At 36.6% G+C, this 20,080-nt stretch overlaps 1 protein-coding gene across 2 annotated transcripts in view; it reads left to right on the top strand.

Moving 5' to 3' along the window:
• Positions 1 to 20,080, top strand: part of CDK19 (cyclin dependent kinase 19) — a 128,757-nt gene that overhangs the window by 82,990 nt on the left and 25,687 nt on the right. For both annotated transcript variants that reach the window (XM_057413225.1, XM_057413226.1), the window contains exons 5-6: positions 12,868 to 12,925; positions 14,315 to 14,446. In XM_057413225.1, the coding sequence (XP_057269208.1) occupies positions 12,868 to 12,925; positions 14,315 to 14,446 (190 nt within the window). The remainder of the gene's footprint in view (positions 1 to 12,867; positions 12,926 to 14,314; positions 14,447 to 20,080) is intronic.

Here is a 20,080-nt window from a genome sequence, read left to right as displayed (position 1 = left end):
CATTTTGGCTTTGACAGGCTTTTTTTTCTTTTTAGCGGTAGGTAACTTTTTGTCCTTACACTTCAAAATTATAAAAGCAACAAACAACAACAACAACCATTTAAATTTGCCAGAAATGTCTGTGTTATTTATATTATTGGAAGCATGTGTATTACTGACTACATAGGTGATCCCATATCATGATTAATTAACTTGCAGTTATTTTGCAAGGCAAGTTAGTAATGTGTCTGAAAATCTTCAAACACAGACTTCATTCCAGAATCATCCTCAATTGGCAGTTGATTGAAAAAAGCTTTGAATAGTTGGTGCTGAAAACTGTAGGCACTCCAAGTCAATAACTAATTAACTCTTCCACATGGTATTAGGTACATTACAGCAACTTCAATTCAGTGTGTAAGAGGGGTCTTGATACCTACTATAGAACTACTGAAAAAGTGTTGCAATTAACTTGAGACATGAACAAGTTAATAAATAAATGATAATGTGTTAGGTTAAATTTTTCTAAGATGACTTAATGACTTTTTTGGTTTTGTGTTGCATATGTCACTTGGAAAGAGCCTAATCTTCAAAAGCGGTTAATGACCAGACTCCCACACCTTGTCTTGAATGGCTGCCTGTAATATTTAAGTACCACCTGTTTATATTCTGCCAAGAACTGCTTTTTTCTTTGCAGTTAATTAATGAGGACAAGTAATAATAATACCTAATGTATTTGTTCATGAAAGCATCTGTTAACATAATTGTCTTTTGATGCATTTTTATTAATTAGTAAAATAAAAATACTAGCAATATACTGCAAAACCAAACATCTAGAATCTGAAATGTAGCAGTATGTTACACTAAGTATTGTAAAATAAATGTGTTAAATGTACTTACTGAAAAAAGAAAATTCTTCTACATTTCTGAAGAAATTACTTGTTTCTTGTGTAAATTACTCTGGCCTGGTTGCCTTCATACATAGATGGAACAGAGGGAGCAATGTTTTCAGCTCTAAAGTGACAGTGTTGTGGAGTTAAGAACCTTTCTTAGTTGTGCCCATTATACTTTTTTATCACAGTGTCTGCAGAATCTTTATTTTGAAATTTTGGAGGTGCTGGTTTGAAATGAATGGCTGCAAAGTGTTCTGCAGAAAGAAAGACTTTTCTGGATAAAGCAATGATGTTTTTCTTAGTGAAAACCTGGAAAGAGTAGAAGCAGTTAACGGGCAGGGAAAATACTTCTCATGCCCAAGATGGCATGGTCCCTAACAACACTTGCAGCCTTTGCTTCCAATATGTCTTAGGCTGTATGGCTGACACTAAAACATAAATAACAAATGCCATTCTACAAAGTGAAACTGTTCTATGTTCACTAAAAAAAAAAAAAATCCAGCTGTGTAAATACTGTGGTATCTGAGAAGCGAAAATATTCCTCTTTTCCAAGACAAGAAAACTTAACTGTCTTGAACTATACTATATACATGCAGCAGCTAAGTAACTTGGATAAATGCTTCAGACTCTTAAAAGATAATTTGTGGTCTCCATAACTTTTTAATTGGCATATTAAATCTTAACTTTAAATAACTTCTCTTTTCTTGAACCAAGTTCAGGTTTTTGATCTCTGTACTCAAAGCCAGTTCTTCCCCTATTGCTCATATACCTTTCCCAGCCTCCACAAACTATACCCATGGCTGCAGACATTTTCCTTGCCTCTGTCCCTTCCTCCTGCACCTCTTTTTTCTTTCTTTTTTTTTTTTTTAATTTTTATTTATTTTAATGGGTTGATCTCTGCCCGAAAGAATCTCTCTGCTTACTGTTCTCCAGGTTCTCTCCATCCTTGACACCAAATCCCTGAGCCTCATCTTTGCAGTTGCTGTTTCTTCCCTACACAATGTGCACTGCTCTGTGTTCACTCCTGTGTCCTGTTGCTGCACTGGCATCTCTCAGATTGGAGCTTTCCAAAGCAGGAGCTGTTTATTCAGTACTCTACCCATTGTGTTCTTTGTGTAAAAGAAGGATTGCATAAATGAACAATAAAATGCTTGAACTGGGTTGTTTTGTAGGCGGGGTTCACTCATGTTTGGAATAGCTGTATTCTAGACCTGTATCTTTCAGTTGTATGTGGTTGTTAACCAAAGCACATTATAGATTGCGATTGTTTATGCTTGCTCCTGCCTCATCTGTTAGAAAATTATTTTAAATTGCTGCTGCTTAAGCACAGTAACCTTTACTTTACCTGAAGAATTGTCTTAATGAGAAGGTTTCAAATTGTTTTCACATGCTGATAATTCTGAATTATTGTTGATTTAAGCATTATGTCTTCAATTCTTCAGTCAAATCTAGACCATATAGACCTTTATTGTCAGCCTGAGCTTTTGCTGCAGTAAAGATTGGAGCTTATACTACAGAAGGAATACCATAAAAATTTGAATGACAGGTGAAGATTCAGGCTCATTTTCATAGTATTTACTTACAAAATAAGCAGAAAGGGAATGCTTCATTCTTCTAAATTTTATAGAGGGGGAATACATTAAAAATACTTTGTATCGAGAAATATTATAAAATCATAATGTAAAAACATGCAGATGTGCTGCTGACTATCTCAGTCTCATTTGTGTGTAGGAGTATCTGAAGCTGGCAGGCAATGTATAAATCTCCGGCTTCAGAAAACAAGTAGAAATCTTGTAAGTCTATCTGTAAACATTTAGTTACCTTGGCCTAACTTTTTCTTCTGCATGAAAATAGCCTAAAAAAGACTGAAGAGGATCATCATACTTTGGTTGTCTTGTGCTAACATCATAATATTGAAGTCTAATACTGAAGACTGGTATAACAGTGTATCCAGAAACGTTTTGCTGTGTCTCTTGTTGAAAGGTTCACCCCCTATAAAATCTCATTAGTGCCTTTTGATCTAAAGTAATCATTGCAGCCCAGCCATGACAGAGCACCTTGAGCACAAGAGCAAACTTCTGGTGCAGGGGCAGAGCATACCAGATACCCAGAAGGCCTGTTCTGCAGGGCACAGTTGTGGCACTGGAGGTTGTGTGATGCTAGGCAGCTCTTGAGATGCTGTGGGTGTTCTGCTCTCCTATAAGTTCTGGTTAATGTTGTGAAACAGTTGCACTTGTAAATAACTGAAATGAAATTGTAGCCGCAATTATGGATGCCCTAGGCACAACACAGTTGCTTGTTCAGATGGAGACACCCTCAGACAACCTTCAGGGGGAAACTAGGAGAATCCGTTTTCTTCAGTGTTGTAAGACTAGGTCTGAAATACAACTGTTGCTAGAGAACCTGGCCATTGGTGCTCAGCTCCCTAAAAATTAGTGCCTGAGTGGGCCTCAGGATCCCCCAGAAGTCAGAAAACTGAGAAGTGAGGGAGTAGCTTCAGCATGAGCTCACTGAGAGATGGAGAGAGATGTAATCCAGTGCCTGAGGCGAACACAGTCGTGGTGAATTAGGGAAAGAGTTTCTATTAGGATGGATTTTAAAGGGTATGTTTTGCTTATCTTTGTTTGTAATGAACATGTCAGCTGAGCGGTGGTACTTTGTCAATCTGTTTGCTTTGCAGTTCATAGTTGCTTTTTAGCATGGCAAGCTACGTGAGATTGTGCTGCCCCAACTGATACATTAATAAGTTGTTTGGAACATGGTAACTGGATGGTGAGTTTAAGACCTTACAGTCCAGTGGACTGTTAAATTCCCGTTAGTATTGCTGTAGCTGTCAAAGCTTATATTAGGGTTATAAAATTTCTTCCTGAAGTCTGAAAACTGATCTGCTGGACAAATCATGATGAAAAAGGGAAATTTAACTTAGCCCTACAGATACTGGAAGCTGAGTGCTTGCTTCAAGGAGATACTCTGAGAAAGACTATAGAAAGATTTGGGTTACATTGTAAATCACCATTCTAGGTTATTTCCACACAAAGGAAAAGTTGACGCTATAGTGTAACAGGCATTTAAATTCATCATGTAGGGTCAGATTTTTTAGTCTTTAGACTCCACATTAGAGGAGGAGGGGAGAAGAGATAAGATCTCACCTTTTTTTCCTTGAGATTGTAAGCATAGAAAACCAGCACATATGAAAAGTGGATAAAAAATGTAAAAAAATGTAGCTTGATGCTACAAAGTAATGTATGTAGTAAACTGACATGAGGTAGTTAAACTTTAGGAAATATTATTAGACATAAACCTTTAATTGCTAAAATCCTGTAAAACTTAATGTATTTATTGCTTTTCTAAGTCTTGCCAAAAGTTTATACTCTGAAATAATAGAAGAAAAACTGTTTTGTAGCTCTGAGTCCCTTCAGCTATATTCCCATGTCCATTTACAGACAAAAAGGGGCTTGTAAGAGCCACTCAACATGGAACTAGTCTCTGTAGGTAACCATGATACCTTATTCTTTTCCTCCTCTGAAATTTACATTAAAGGACTTCCAATATTTCAAGCTACTTCAGTCCCTCTAAGCTATCCAAGCAGAAGCTGGTGTGTAATGAAAATGAGTTACATTTATATCTGTTCATTTGGTATTATGTTATTTATTGCAGTCAGAAAAGTTTTGTTAATTCTTTGACTCTACCAGACTCTCAGGGGAATGGAGGTATTGGAGTTTTACTGCCAAAGATACTTAGTGAAAGGCAATTAACAAAATGGTTTATGACAGTGTCAGCAGTCTCACTTTCAGTCATTTGTCCTTTGATTGGATAGAGGCTTCATCCTCCTGTCTTAATAACCATACTAAGCCTAGAGGAGTAGTCAGTATATTGTGTAAACCAAATACCAGGATTTGGCGGTGGTGGAATTTAGTGCTGCAACTGAAAGAATTACCAGATATAGCAATTGCAGTATCTAATTTTCATGCTGCTGTAACAGAAAGTAATACAGAGTTCCAACAACTGGATCAGGTGAGAATTGCGTCATCTTGTTTCCCCCTCCTTTCAAATTCTAGTCCGAAGGTTAGTATGGTCGTAGGCTTTCTTATGTTAGTGTTCTTTCAGACTTACTGTCTTTCTGCTCTTTCCTTTAAAAAGGTGAAGAAAGTGATAGTGTTTGTAATGTTTCACATGTGGAAATATCTTCTCAAGTTTACTTGCCTTGCAGTGGTTATTCTGAGTAAAGACCATGTATGATGAATATCTAATAAGGACTCAATGGGAGAGATGCATAGGCTTGGCTTGACTGCAGTATCTTGGGGCATTCAGGATGTCTCTTGAAGCCCCAACAGAGTTTGACTGTACTTTTATGGAATTAAATTTATTTATCCATTTCCTCTTTGTAATACATTACAAAGCAGAACATTTTTCCAAATTATTTCTGAGGTGAGTCTTTGTTCTGTTTCCATATACGATGGGCCTGCACATCTGCACTGCTTAGAAATGGGGTAGCAGAGGTTGAGCAATCTGTTCTGTCCTGTGTATATTTGATGCTCCCAAAGAGCTCAGGCAGAGTCTAAAGACAAGGCCCTAGGTAATTGCTGAGTGGCTTTATGGGTATTTTGCTGGAGTGTAGACTGTAATGTGTTAAAAATCCTAGGGGTAATGTGAATTTACTGTATTAAACATTTGCTTTATGACATTTTATTTTTCATTGATAATTTATGATCATATTTTTCTCTTTGTTTCTGCTTTTCCCGTTCTTTGTCCTTCTCAAGGCTACATGTAACATTTAAAGTTCAAGTATGCTATTGCAGCGCTAGTACCAACCGAACGCTTTGGATAATGTTGCATAGCAACACAAAATTTAATTTGTGTCAGTGTTTTGGCTTTCTCCTAATTGAGGGGTTTTCGTTCTTTTCTTTTTCACTTGAACTGCATTCTCGTTGATTTGAGTACACTAGGACATTGTGAAGATTGTTATAATAGAAGCAATGCCCAGGATCCAAAGTTGTCTGGATTTTTCATTTTTGTCTTGTAGTAATTTAATGCTCTATCAGCCTTAAGAAGGGTGAAAGAAATGGCGTGTGAAAGGATTGTTTCATTTCTGAACTTTTATGTAACCCAGAATTACATTCTCCTCTTGTGATTATTTTTATTTCATATTCCCCTTGTATTTGCAGTCAATTTTCCAGCGACATTACTACAAGTATATTACCCATTGGTTAACCAAGGAATAGAGTTTGGTGAATAGTCTTTTCCTGTTTCAACAACAATCAAACACCTTGAGTTTGTAAATTAAATCTGTTTTCTAGCAACTGCTTTAGAAACCATTGTTTCAAATTGTTTTTGGAGCAGAGTATTCTTACAAGGAACATGAATATTTTGGCCACTTCTGAGGTGTGCCTGGATAGGATTGAGGGGAGTGAATTTAAAGAATTTGTCAGTTGAGGTATATACTTAATTATCTCTCGAGAGAACATCTAACCCGTGAAAAATGAAGTAATTTCATTATTGTAAGGGTGGTTATATACGAGAATAACTGAAGTCAAAGCACTTTGAATAGAATGTACTGGGCAGTTCTGTGTGTGGTTATATGTAATTTAGTTAATATGAAGGCAGGGGAAGGAGGAAGGGTCTTTCCCATGGTGAAATATGTTTGTTCTAGACTCTAGACTTCCAGGCTGATGCTGTCATCTCAAGTATGTGTTTCCAGTGTTAAGCATAGAGCTATGTACCTGTTCAGCCAAAGCTGCAATACAAACACAACAGGGTGACGGAGATACCTTTGTGTGCATAAACTGTACTGGCGCTGCACTCAACAGCAAGCAGTATTTCCAGAGTGGACTTCAACTGCCTGCGGGGGGCTGTAGAGAAGATGAGATGTGCAGAGGAAGGAGATGGGGGAAGATACGATTCAACAAGAGACATTTTATTAGGTGATGGGAAACTTATTTTTCATCAGCCAGTGCCAGGAAATGCCCACCAGGAAGCCTGAGGAGCTGCTGTGAAGAATTACAGCTCCCTTGGTTATGACACTCAGCAAGCTGATGCAGCTTCAAAGTTTGCTCTAACTTTGAAGTTGGCCCTGTTATGAGCAGGGTGGGCATGAGATGACCTCCAGATGTCCTGTCCATCCCAAAGCAGTGTATGATTTTGTCTGATCCTGCAGGTAGGTATCCAGATTCATGGACTGTTTAAAATCAGTCTGTAATGAAGCCTGCATAGTCACATCTTTGCTGTTGTTGTAAGCTAGGTAACCTTAAATTTGTTTCAGGGACCTTTTTTAAATGTGTGCAGATCTGTGGTTGCACTACGGACATAGTTTTAGTATTTCTGCATTCTTTTGCTTTTTGTGCAGAGAAAAATTTTATAAAAATACATAAACATGAAAGATTTCTTCTGTATGAAAACAGTATGTTTTCCCCTCAACATGTAACAGATACAGGCAAGGAATGTGTTTAACCAAAATCTTTGTCTGAGGCATTCCAAAGAAATATTTCAGATATTTTACATGCAGTTTGTTCTGACTTCTAGCTAGTGATGGTTTTTACCATCAGTCTCAGAGCTTGAGGTAAATTCTGTACCTCCAGTAGCTATTAGAGTTTTTGTTATTTGAAATTATTGACTATTTGACTATATAATTTCAGCAGCTATGAAATTTGTAAGTCTGTAAAGTAATCTGGCAGCATGTTTTATGATTGAATATCCAGTTTCTAGCTCTCAGAACTGTGCAAAAGATTTTTTTTTTCCCCTCTCAAATAGTGGCACATGCTTCCATGTCTCTGTCAGTTCTGTATGCGCTTCACTTTGAAATTATAAGAAAGAAGAATGGAGCTAAAACTAAATGTTACCATATATATATTATTATCATATTAATAACTGTATTTAACTGCATTCATTTCCTCCATGCTATGAGTACGTTTTCAATTGTTTTTGTTGCCACTAATGTTCCTCTAATGATAATCAAGTACATTTTTGACACTTTTTTAACATAACAGTCTGGTGACACTTAGCTTTAAAATTTTATGTGTACACATTTGTTTGTATTTTCATTTTTTTATTGCACAGTAACTTTTGGACTGATATTTTGTTTTTAATTTACCTATAAAGAACTTCTTTGGTACTCTTTGCTTTCTGTGTTGTCATATATTTACTTAATGTGTTTGTTTCTGAATTTTTTTCCCCTCCTTTTTAGATATAAACAAGTTTTGAGTTCAGTTGAATAATATACCACTTCAAAGCATTTTGCATTCCTTGTGATTTTGCTGCCTTTTTAGTTCATTCAGCTTTATATTTGGCCTTTCTCAATTTGATAGTATATGTAGAAACATTACTGATTTGAATGGAATGATAAGTATCTTGATGGGCTTTGTTAATGACACTGCTTTGCTAGGTCAGTCATATCAACAGTGTAGAGAAACAGTGGAAGTAAACTGTATGGATTACAAGGGTATGCAAAAAATATAATGGGATAGGGTGGAATTTTTTGAAAATTAAGGATAACAGCTGACAAAACAAGTTGGAAGTGATTGTGAGATCAGAGCAGTGACTCTTAATATGAGTTTGCCATATGTATGGATAACAATTTTTCTGTATGTATTTCAATATATGTAAGGTAATTAAAATGCAAATTATGATGATTTGGAGGTTTGCAGTTCATAATAAAATCTTTTAAGAACCATTTATTTTTTAAACCCTCCATAAATTAGATCAGCTGTTATCCAAAAGCATTGGTGCCAGTGTGCCACCATACTGATCTCAAGACAATTTTATTAAAACCTGTTTTTTTACAAAACCAGTTTGAACAGTGTTGACGTAAGGCAGGGAAGATCCTACATTTCCTTGCAGGTGAGAAGAACAAAAACTTCGTTTGCAAATTTATGTGAACAATCTGCAGCTACTTCCTAGTGCTGAACCTGAGGGCTTGGTGGTCTTTTGAGTAGTGTCCGGAGTAGAACACTGTCATCTCACTTTGTCATTTGTGGAGCAGTGTGCTAAAAGCTAAGGTAAAATCACCACTGCTCTTGTTTTGACTTGTGAGATGAGACGTATGTTCATGTACCAACACTGTGCTGTTTACAATTGCTTTTTTGAAATAATTGAGACTTGAAAAGACCTCATCACAAGCCAGTTTCTTTAATTGTGGTGGGAGCTTTTATCTGGAAGACTTTCAATCTCTTTTACAATAGAAGCCTCCTAATTCCAGATTATTCTTTGTCCAGTAATACATTCCAAAAGGGAAACACATTTGTTTGGATATAAACAATAAAGAATGGTGTATGGAAAGTGGCATGTCCCTATGGACGTTTTCTCACAGGACTGTAATTCTGCACCAAATCTCTGAAGAATTGTGTCACCACTGTACTTAAGGAGATAACAACAATAACCATTAAAACTAAAGTATTGCCATCTATTGTTAGGCTCTTTTTCCTGTTTTGATCCATTATGCTCTTTCAAGACCATAAATGGTTTCTTTTCCTTCAGCATTTCTTCAAAGATACTGCCTAAATATTTATATAGGCAGCGTATTGATTAAGATAACATGGATGTCCTTATGAGTCCCATTCATGACAGTTATTTATGAAAACATACTTCTTAGCCCAACATTTTCGTTTCTCTCCCACCAAGATCTGTTAATTGCTTTATTCCCACTTTCTGCTGATACAGGAAAGTAAATACTGTTATCCATGCATGTTACTTGTAAAGAAACCATTATCAACTACATCTCTTTTTGCAGATACTTCAAGTTTTGCTCCAGTTGTTTGTTGCTATTTACCTTGCTCTTTTTGCAAATGTTCTTTAGACAGTGCAGCCTCAAGTGTGTTTCTCAGCAGGGATTTGTCTCTTCATTTTTATATCTGATCTTAAGTGTGAGGTTTCTAACTCTTACTGTTTCTGTTGTTTCTATAGTAACTAGATAGGTGAAGATGCAGCATCATCACTTTGCTTCACAAATGGTGTTTTGTGTTCTCAGCAAAGGGGGAGTTTGAGGAAAATAAGCTATTAATTGGGATGTAACTGGTTCAGAAGTGTTAATACTTGTTAAGTTACCTTTACCCTTTATTAAGGAGTTATTTAATGATTTTAAGCAGGGCATTGCAAACTTCAATAAAATTCTGTCCTCTCAGAGACAGATATGTGTCAGGTTTTGGTCTCTTAGCTGCTTGGGCCTTCCCAAGCTGTTTTTTCCTCCTAAAATCCCATTTTCTTCATAACATGAACAGCAGTAGGATTTGTTTCAGGAACTAGACAGGTGCTTATAACCTGCATGTAGCCTGAACATACATGCAGTGAAGAGCTTTTTAATTTATCAGATTCCTACTTTTTAAATCTGATTTTTGCAGCTGTATAGTAACTGTATTATATTAGACTGTAGTTCTATAGTAGACCATTAAGTGTTGATCTCAGAGTAAATGTTTTGATACTGAAACTACTATATATCCAGAGAATAGACTAACATGTTCTCCCTTCTCCAAAAAGCAGTTGTTTGCATTCCCTTTAGCAGTTCTCTCTCTTACCTCATGATGGAAACATTAATTGCCTACTTCCTTGAGGATTTCTTATGCCAGATTAATCCCTCTGAAATAACCCAAGGTCTTTCCTCCATACCTGAGCACCTGAAGTTCTGCTACTCTGCCTTGGTGCCCAATGTTCAGCCAAGCATTCCTGATCCATGAGGGTTAGGTTGCTCTTAGCATGGCTTGTGTATCATGAGGAATGTGGGGGAGGTGAGGAGTTCTACTTTACAGTGTGTAGCCTACTATTATGTAGTAGGTAACCACACGCAAAAAATAACCTAAATTTTAAGCTTCCCTGAAGCTGTTTATTTTTATTAAGTAAAAATTCTTGGGTACAAGAGGTGGATAATGTTTGTCTCATCTCAGAAGGATAGATCCTGTCAGGTTAGTGTTGTTCTTAAGTGGTTCAGTGTACATCCAGTTGAAAATGCTTTCCTAACCAGAACAGCTCTGATTTGCAAGGGGAATTTGGAAAGTTCTTACCTTTTTAGCAGCTGATAATCAAGTGGTTGATTTGCTCTCTTGGAAAATAAGGAGTTCAGATGTTTTCTCCTTCTGACTTAAGGAACAAGTTTGAACCAAGACATCTCACCTTGCAGGAAGCTGCCATGGTGCAAGCTGTTATTGAGACAACAGCCTGTTGCATCAGTGAGGATCCTGCAGGCATCAGGATGCCATCCATAATATGCCTGTCATCTCCACATTGGTGGTGGTATCTCAGGAGAAGCACTTGCTCTTTTGGAAATAAGACCAAGTTTTCAATTGTTTCCAACTTTATTCCTTCTCTGTGTTCCCTCTCTCTTTCCCTTGCCATGATTCTCTCAGATGGAGAGATTCACAAGAGCTAATGAACATGAAATCTGATAAGTTTATAAATCGTGCTTCTCTGCTGGCTTTCTGAGCAGGGTTCTGACCCTTGGTGGATTACGTATTTAAATTTAAAATGGAAAAACATCTCTTCAAAACATTCTGATGTAAAAATACATTCATGGACAAATCCCTTTCTTTCCACAGATTTTAGTCTAGTGTATCCACTGTATGTATAGGGCCATTAAGTTGCTTATGGATTCACAGTGTCTTATTGAGGCTGAGGGAGCTGAGACTGTTCAGCCTCAAGAGGAGAAGGTTTAGAGAGGATCTTGTCAATGTGTATGCATACCTGATAAGCAGGAGTAAAGAAAACTGAGCTGGTCTCTTCTCAATGCTATCCAGTGACAGTTTGAGAGGCAATAGGTGTAAATCAGATGTATGAATAAATTGTTTTTCACTGTGAGGCTGGTCAAACACTGGGATGGTGTTGAGAATTATCCTGAGATTAAAAAAGGAGGAATAAAAGAAGCAATGGCAAAGATGAGGAGAGAGAGGCTGTGACTGGAGCCAGGGAAGAAGCACTGTCTAGCACTGGGGTGAGGTGGAAGGGTTTTTTATTTGGTTGGTTTTCCTTTTAAAAAACGCTAAGGATCTGTAATTTTGAGCCAAATTAAGTTTGTGTGTCTTATTTCAGGTAAATAGTGGCAAGTGTTACAAATTTAGAAATTGAGATTATTATGTTGGCTTTCTGGACATCTCTTCTAGATTCTTGAACAACTCCTCCTCGAGCAGACCTCTTCAGGCATTAGTGATTTGAAATATAATTAATGTTCAGATGAACCTTCCAAAAATTCTGCTTTGAATGCATCTCTTCATTCAAATCAATATTTTCAAACTTGTTTACTTTTTTACAGCTGTTAACACAATAGGGGAAAAGGTTCCAAGGAATGACTATTGATGTCTGAGGGAACCTAGGTCCTAATTGCAGAACAATTGCTGTGATGTCATGTGCAGATTTTGTATGGTGTTCACAAGAGGCGTGTGAACAACTTCAGATTGCATAAAATGCCTATAAAGTTTTGTTCTACTGTAAAGCTGCTGTCTACACTGTCAAAAGCTTGTGGTTGTAGCTGTCTGTACATACTTCTGTTTTAAGTGAATTCTCATAGCATGAAATCAACTTTGTGGAAAAAAGTACTTTTGCCAACGTGATTTTAATCAATCATAAACCAAAGCCAAGCACAGCTCAAAAAATCTAGTTATATATGATGATAACAAAAGCAACTCTTATCTGTGCATTTGAATACCAAGATTTGGCATGATTTTAAATACGTTATACGAGCAAAAGTAGTTCCTGCCAGATCACTGATGTGTAGCATAACTGTTATCCTCATATAAAGTTTTCCGGTAGAAGAAAATCTCCCCAGTGAATGTGACCATTCTGGTAAAAATGGGAATGCAAACTCAGTTAAAGATTATATTTTTTACTGTGAAATGTCAAAGCACTTTACTATTTTTCTAAATTGTTAACTAGGGATAAAAACTAAATGTCATGAAAACATAAAGATACGGTAATTTTAGACTTCTAAGGGTGTTCATAGAAATGTTTTCGTTACAGAATAAATGTATTCTTGAAGATAATCATCAAAGACTGGTGAACTAAATGCCTGCTTTTTGTTTTCCAGAAACCAGCAAATATTCTGGTAATGGGTGAAGGTCCTGAAAGAGGAAGAGTCAAAATAGGTAAACATTTTGAAACAAATTCATTGCACAGCTAAGGAATTACTTAAAAATGCATCTTCAGTGTAAGATGGAAACAAATCTTCGTTGTTCTTGGAGCATATGTATGCACAATATCTAGTTCAATTTTAAGTCTTATTCATTGAGTTTACAGGCTTGAGAGATTCCAAACATAGATAAAAGACAAGAGAAAAGCATCTGTAGTAAACAAGAAAGTAATAACCATGTAGAACAATGACTATAGCCAGGGTTCTTTTCACTCCCACCGTGATTAGTTAGTACAACTTTGTTATTTATGTATTATATTTGTTCTTAATTATTTGTGTATAAATAACATCAATGCATGTGTTTGTAGAGGTCCAAAGGTTTGCTATGCAAAAGGGTATTTGGCATCAAGGTGGGAAACACATGTAATTGTAATGGTCTTTATCCAAAATGTAGTTTCCTCTTCAGATCATAAGCCTGAGTCACGTGGATGTAAAGTTTTTAATAAAGCATGTGGCAGTCATTGAGAAAGTAACGTACTGGAGCCTCTTTTCTATTAATTGACTTCTGTATTTTGAAAATATTCAGCTGATCATTTCTGATACATATGCTTGTATTATTAGTATGGGTAACTGCAAGAAAATTATGCTCTGCATTTTATAACTTTGGAGACAAAGATTTAAGTGAAGTTGTGTAAAAGATAAGTTTCAGACTTGGATTAAAATGTGTGGCTTTGAATGTAGATCCAAATTTGTATTTTCCTGTCTACCATTTCTTAAGGTTACTTACAAGGTTGTTTCTAGAGGGAATTTTTGAGTTATGTAATGCTTGCATTTAAAATATGCTTCTGCAACAGTGAACCTCACTGATTTCATTGGTTACAGTTAAAATCTTTTTCCTGCATCTGGAGGTTGTTCCTCCAAATTATGTCTCAGGTACACCTACAAAAATAGTGCAAAATAATCTACATTGCAGTCGTTTTGGTTTTGCACTGTGGGTGAATATTTAGCAGTCACAAAGGCTCACAGTTCTGTAAACATATATAAAAATGAAAGAGAAAATGTACATTACAGATCTGTTATTGACTCCAGTTAAACAGGTTTCTGTTACAGTTCTGTTTAAATCGATAGGCATCTGTGTTATGTAAAGTTTTACAATACCATGATGAAAACACTTAAAAGTCCAACATCGTCCTTCATAGTCTTATAAATAAAGTAAATGAATTTAACCTTAGATCAATTCGGCCCAGTATTGTTATGAGTAACCTGTTGCTTTCTTAGAAACTTTGATTTGTAAGTTTTAATGTTTTTTTGAGCTTGTGTTATTAATTGCTTTTAGTCAATACTTTTAAATTCTGATTTCTTTGTATTAAAATTTTACATGTTCTCCCCCTGCTGCTGCCCCCAGCTGATATGGGTTTTGCAAGATTGTTCAACTCACCTTTGAAGCCATTGGCAGATTTGGATCCAGTTGTGGTGACATTCTGGTACAGAGCTCCAGAGCTGTTACTTGGAGCCAGACATTACACAAAGGCTATTGGTACGTTCGTCTGTAAGAGAGTTTTTGTTTTAAGTTTTGTAAAGGAGGGTAGCCTTGTAGTAGTTCCAGTGATCAACTAACCAGCTGTTTTTTTTTTCCTGAAGTAGCAGCAGATGTCATATGATCCAATCTGTAAAACTTAATCCAGATTGAAACTTTGAGGACTGTGCTTTTATTTTTCAATATAAGTTAAGGTTAATGTTAGACATTTTAAGTTTTCTCATTCTGTTTTTAAAATAAAAATATTCTTTGCATTGGTTTATATGGTTTTCTGACATGGGTTTAGAAATCTTGTAATTGTGTAAGCCTTCAAAAGGGAAGGCTCTTTAAGTGGTGTTCTTCTAGGGTGCTTCATGTCCAGGTGCTTTTATGGAGTGTGTCAGCATAATGACTGTCCACAATCTTCAGATCATTCACTCCTGACAACTTAGGAAGCTGGAAGTTCAGGAAATGCTGGGGGCTAGGCTCTTCCAGCTTAGTAAGTTCTATAAGCACAGTCAACTTTAATGCCTAGCTGTTTAGAGAATGAAGACACTGAGATGCACAGGAACCATCCTGCCTGCGTGATTAGGTTGTATGTTGAAGAGAAATAAAAAGGAAATGGTATGCCTTTGTTAATGGGGTTAAATCAGTCGTGTGTGTACAGAGGTGGCTTATTTGGCAGTTGCAGGCTTTTTCCTGTTAGAGAAGCTCTTGGAGATGCTATGTGGGCCTTTGTTCAAAGAGTTATGTGACATGTGTGTTACACTAGCATCTCAGTTGGTGGACCAGCATATCCCCAACTAGTTCTTCCTTCTTCCTGAGTAACTGATCTTGGAGATGACACATGTAGTATCTGCATAAAGAAATTTAGCCCAATATGCTCCAGAAATCTTTGCATGGTCCCTGAGGCAATACTATTTGTGTCCTCTTTCTTCATGATGCTGCAGAATCTGTTCGCCTCCTCCCATGGCTCCTTTTGTTGGTGACTCAGTGCCTCAATCAGAGGGTTGTCTGTTGTAAGGCCCTTGTCACCCTGAATTGTGAGTTCTGGGTGGTAGCACCCACCGTCTGGAGCTCTGTTTCAGTTGAGGCTTCTGATTTCCTAGGATGTCTTCCTAGGGTGCTGGGGATGGAGCCTTGCAGTGTTCCCCCTTCATGGTTATGGCACAGTCCCATGTTGTCTGAAGCAGATTCTTAAGGCCTGCTTTTCATCTGCCACCATGTAAACAGGGCTGCTAACTTCTAAAGTCTCTGTTTGCTGCACCCTGTAGTGAGTATAAACAGTTACTAGAAGTGTTCAAAGAAAATGCCAACAGTATTACTTTAAACGTCCGTAAATTGGGTGCTTAAACTGCCCTGACTGTTGATTTTGTAAAGCACAAGTGAGTGGACCAGATTACTGACCTGTGTGTGTGGTATTGGGGAGTTACCTTAACTGACAGTTACGTATTTTTGATAGATAGTATATTGTTTGCAGATTTAGGTGACTGATATGTACCATTATCTCAGGATATCTCTTTGAAGAATGAATTAGTATAATGCTATTGTTTGTTTAATTATGTCATAAATTACTTGATTCTTGCCTTAAGGGATCTGTAGTCTACAGTACAACACAGAGAAGGAGTCCCTATGAAACTTTAGAGGGTGATCTCTAGGGAGATCTGGTTTTGCTAGTAGTTTATTATTTCTGAGGCTTTTATTTCTCGTATCTGACGCACACCAGTGAATCCCCGGGGGGGTGCAAAGGGGTCATATAATACCTGGTGTGCAGTGTGAGTGCTGAGGGCACTCAAAATGCTTTGGACAGCAAACCAAAAATTACAGAAATGAAAACAAGGAAAGCTGGAAGATAAGATTTGTAGGCTGACTGAAGCATTAGAAGAGCATGTGACTGAAAAGAATAAAATTGCATGGAGGTGATCTATGTGCAGCTTTAAGGCAAAGGGAGGAAGCGGTAACAAAATGACAGCAGTGATTTTTTGCAGTTTATGAGTCCAGACTTGTGTTTTGCTTCTAGCATTATATGCACTTAAAAGAAGGTAATCTTAATGAGCTAAGCATGCTAGTGAGAGTTTAACTTGAATGCTAATGTTTTTGGCAAAGGGTGCAACTCTTAAAACTCTCTCTCTCAAATCTCCGTGCAAGAAATAGAATTGTAACATCTCTTAATATTACATAAATCTCAGGAGCCTTAATGCATTGCTTTTAATAATAACTCAAATTATATAAGATTCTCATTTAACTGTTCTTCAGTTGGAAATAATAATTTAGAAAGAAGGTGATTAGATACAACAATTTATGAAAAAGGACAGGACATGTTATTTGGTGTAGCTGCTGATTTTCCATAGTTGTTTTCTCATGCCTTTTATATAGTGTATAATTTTATATAATTTTAAAATATCAATAAAATCAGGCTAAAAGCAATATCATGCCAGCTTTAGTCTATTCTCTTACAATTTTGTCATCATGAGAAATATTTTTGTTTGCATGGACTAGAAGTGCATTGTCATTAGTTCCCTACTGCAGCACGCTGGATATTGTCCAACAATTGCTGCATAATTCAGATGTTTGCTTAGGTTTTTACTGGCTTAGTCTTGATTTTATTTTATTTTCAATGTATTTTATATATTCTGTATGTAGTATGCTCTTCCCTATCTTAGCTTCACATGTAATTTTAATTATTAGCAATGTATTCTTAATATCTTGGACACTGTCTACTATAGTGTCCATTTTGGTTTTGTTCTTCTAATAAAGCCTTGCTTGCATGTAAAATAATTCTCATACATGATCAAAGAATGAAATTAGAATTTGATTGTTCAGGATTTTTGTCCTTGTTTTTTGGACTTGATCTTAGTTACATTTTGTGGGTTTAACTTTAAGAAAAAATTGGACTTGAACACGGTCTGTTTAGAAAGAACTGTGTATTATGCAAAACAATATATAAGTATATTTCATTAATTTAGAGGTAGCTTTTCAGTGACATTTTCCCCTTTATGTAATTTGTCCCTTAATACTAATGAAATAGTCTACTCTTCATTCATTTGCTTGCAGAACAAGTAGTTGTTCATCACATCTGTAACATAATTTTTTAAAGAGATACAGGAGTTAGGAAAATAATGTTGGTGAAAACCAGAAATAGCTTTTACTTTCTGCATGTTTAAAGGATAGTAAAAAGCCCATGTTAGGGTTTCATGGGGAATAACATTTAGTTTCCTGAACTGTGAACATTTACAATATAAGCCATAGTTGTTAATGAAGTTTCCTATATAATCTGCTACCATAGTTACAAGCAACTAACTTACCAGATAAATACAAATTGGGAAAATGGTGTTGTAGAAGCCAGAGGTCACTCTACATTCTGTTACCACAGTATAAATCTCTACTAAATTCAGTGTGGCCTGTGGAAGTTGGTCCGCATTTCCAGTACTATAAATTAAAAGCAGAATCTGTTTCCGTGTGTTCATCAAATCCTAATACTTTTGCAAAGAAGTAAAACATGCAAATAAAAGTAATCTGAACTGCAAAAATACAAAATGCTTGCTATCATGGACACATTGATAAAATTACTGAACTTTTAGAAAGTCTCCAGCACAGAAGAAAATGCCTTTATACTCAAAATACTAAAGAAACAAGGTTGAAGTATGTGGCAAGGTACAGTGCTCCTTTCATTTGTAGGCAAAGACTTCAGTGCTATAATTTTAAGGAAAGTAAAGGAAATGGCTGTGGTAAAATGAAGGAAAAGGTAAGCTCGCTTTCACCTTGAAAGGAGACATTAATCAGGTTTTTATTGTTATTTTTCACTCTGGGAACGTCAAAATAAGAAGGGATATTTTAGCAAGGAACTGGTAAGGACTAGTAAGAACTCCATTATAGGTTAAGAAGGCACGTGGCAGTCTTTACTATGATTCATTCTGGGGCAACTTGTAGCATGATATCAAGGCATAATTAAGGCTTGTTTTTTATCAAGTTGCAGCTTGTACAGTTAGTACTGCTATCAAACAAGAACGTTATCTTACCTCTCTTTGCCACTTGCATTAATTAAAGAAAAAGTATATTTGATTAGTGGCATTGGATGGCTTATAGTATTCTAGATGGGTGGTTTTTGTTGTTGAAAAAGCTCTTCAGAACGATCATTCAACCACCCGTTAAGCAGGGCTAAAGCATTTTCCTGCACTGGAAAAGGATGGAGTTATTTAGTGTGAAAAATAAGTCTGGGAACCTGAGAAATCTGTATTGCTTAGTTACCTTTCCTTACTTGTCTAGTTTGTAAGTCAGCAGGAATGTCAGAAATGGCCATGTGGCAACTGCATTTACCAGCCTGAACAAGATATAGGTAAAGAGAAACTGTAACTCAAAACTTGGGCAGCACACTGCCACCTCATTCTATTTCCAGACTAACATATGGTTATGGAAGCTGGAAACATGTGAAAGGTATAAGCAGATATCAAAATGCCTTTGAAAGCAAATGTCACAGGAAAATATTAGGTATCTCAGAGGGAATGAATTTATAACGAATGCTGGGATACATCAGAGTTTCAACAGCTCCATTTGACTTCATGCAGGGAAAAAATAGGGGAAATTTCATAGGGTGTATTATGTAGGATTTAGGATGCAAATATAGGCATATGTGTTCCATATTGCCTATGCAGAGAGCCCCACACGGGCCGAGTGCATCAGATGTCCTTGCTGTATGCACACAGATTGTTGGCACACTGGATGGGCTGTAGGCCTCTGGAAATCTTGGACCAATGCCTAAAGCTCTTCTGGTCTCTTGTTCTTGGAGGGTTGGGAAGAAGGAGTTAAAAACTTAGACCTATCTGGAAAATCTGGTAAACCAGTAATTATAAAAGAAGCCAACCAGAAGATTGAAAAGTCTTCAGGAAAGATGTACGGGGAGGTACCTACCTGGTACCTACCTGTGGAGCCATGGGAATGTGGGCACTGGTTTTAAACATCTGTGAGCGATAATTAAGAAGAGCAGATCTATAGTCAGTCAGCTTCTGTTTGCTGCATAGGAATCCATGTTCCTGTTTGTGAGAAGTTGTGAGTTTGGGGATGGGGTTGTGGAAAAACGAGAAAAGTAGAGAAGTTTAGAAAACATTAATTCATGTGTTCTGAAAAGAAAAACTTGGGCTACACCATGAGCCTTTTTCATGCCCTGGGCAATGTTATACGACACGGGAAGTAATTGGATTCATATGAGACTTTGTGGTAAACTTGTTTTGGCATGTGGTAAACATTCTTCATTTTGATTATCACAGTTGTTCTGAGAGGCAAAATATTTTACTACCAAAGATTAATTATTGCTCTTTTATCTAGTTACTGTAGGTGCTGGATGATTTACTGCTGGTTTTTCCTCTTGCTTGACAGTGATCTCTAAAATCTATACAAGTTTCTTCTTCAAAAGGAGAAAAAAAAAAAAGAAAAAGAAAAGAAGATCATTTGCTATACTCCACAATCTTATCACTGCAATTACGTAAGAAATGTGAAGTTTTATAAACAATTATTAGGTCACTTACATTTTGAAGCTACTTTAATAAGTATTTTGGGAAGCTTGAGATGCTGACAACAATTTAAGGAATATCATCCACAGGATTCATAGAATCACAGAATAGTTAGGGTTGGAAAGGACCTTAAGATCATTTAGTTTCA

This window comes from Pezoporus wallicus, unplaced genomic scaffold (assembly GCF_028554395.1).
Source record: "Pezoporus wallicus isolate ANWC-B61680 ecotype Strahan unplaced genomic scaffold, APGP_CSIRO_Pwel_v1 contig_7505, whole genome shotgun sequence".
In the NCBI taxonomy this organism is placed as follows: Eukaryota; Metazoa; Chordata; class Aves; order Psittaciformes; family Psittacidae; genus Pezoporus; species Pezoporus wallicus.
Note: the sequence above shows the minus strand (reverse complement) of the source record. Positions and strands in the feature narration are given on the sequence as shown.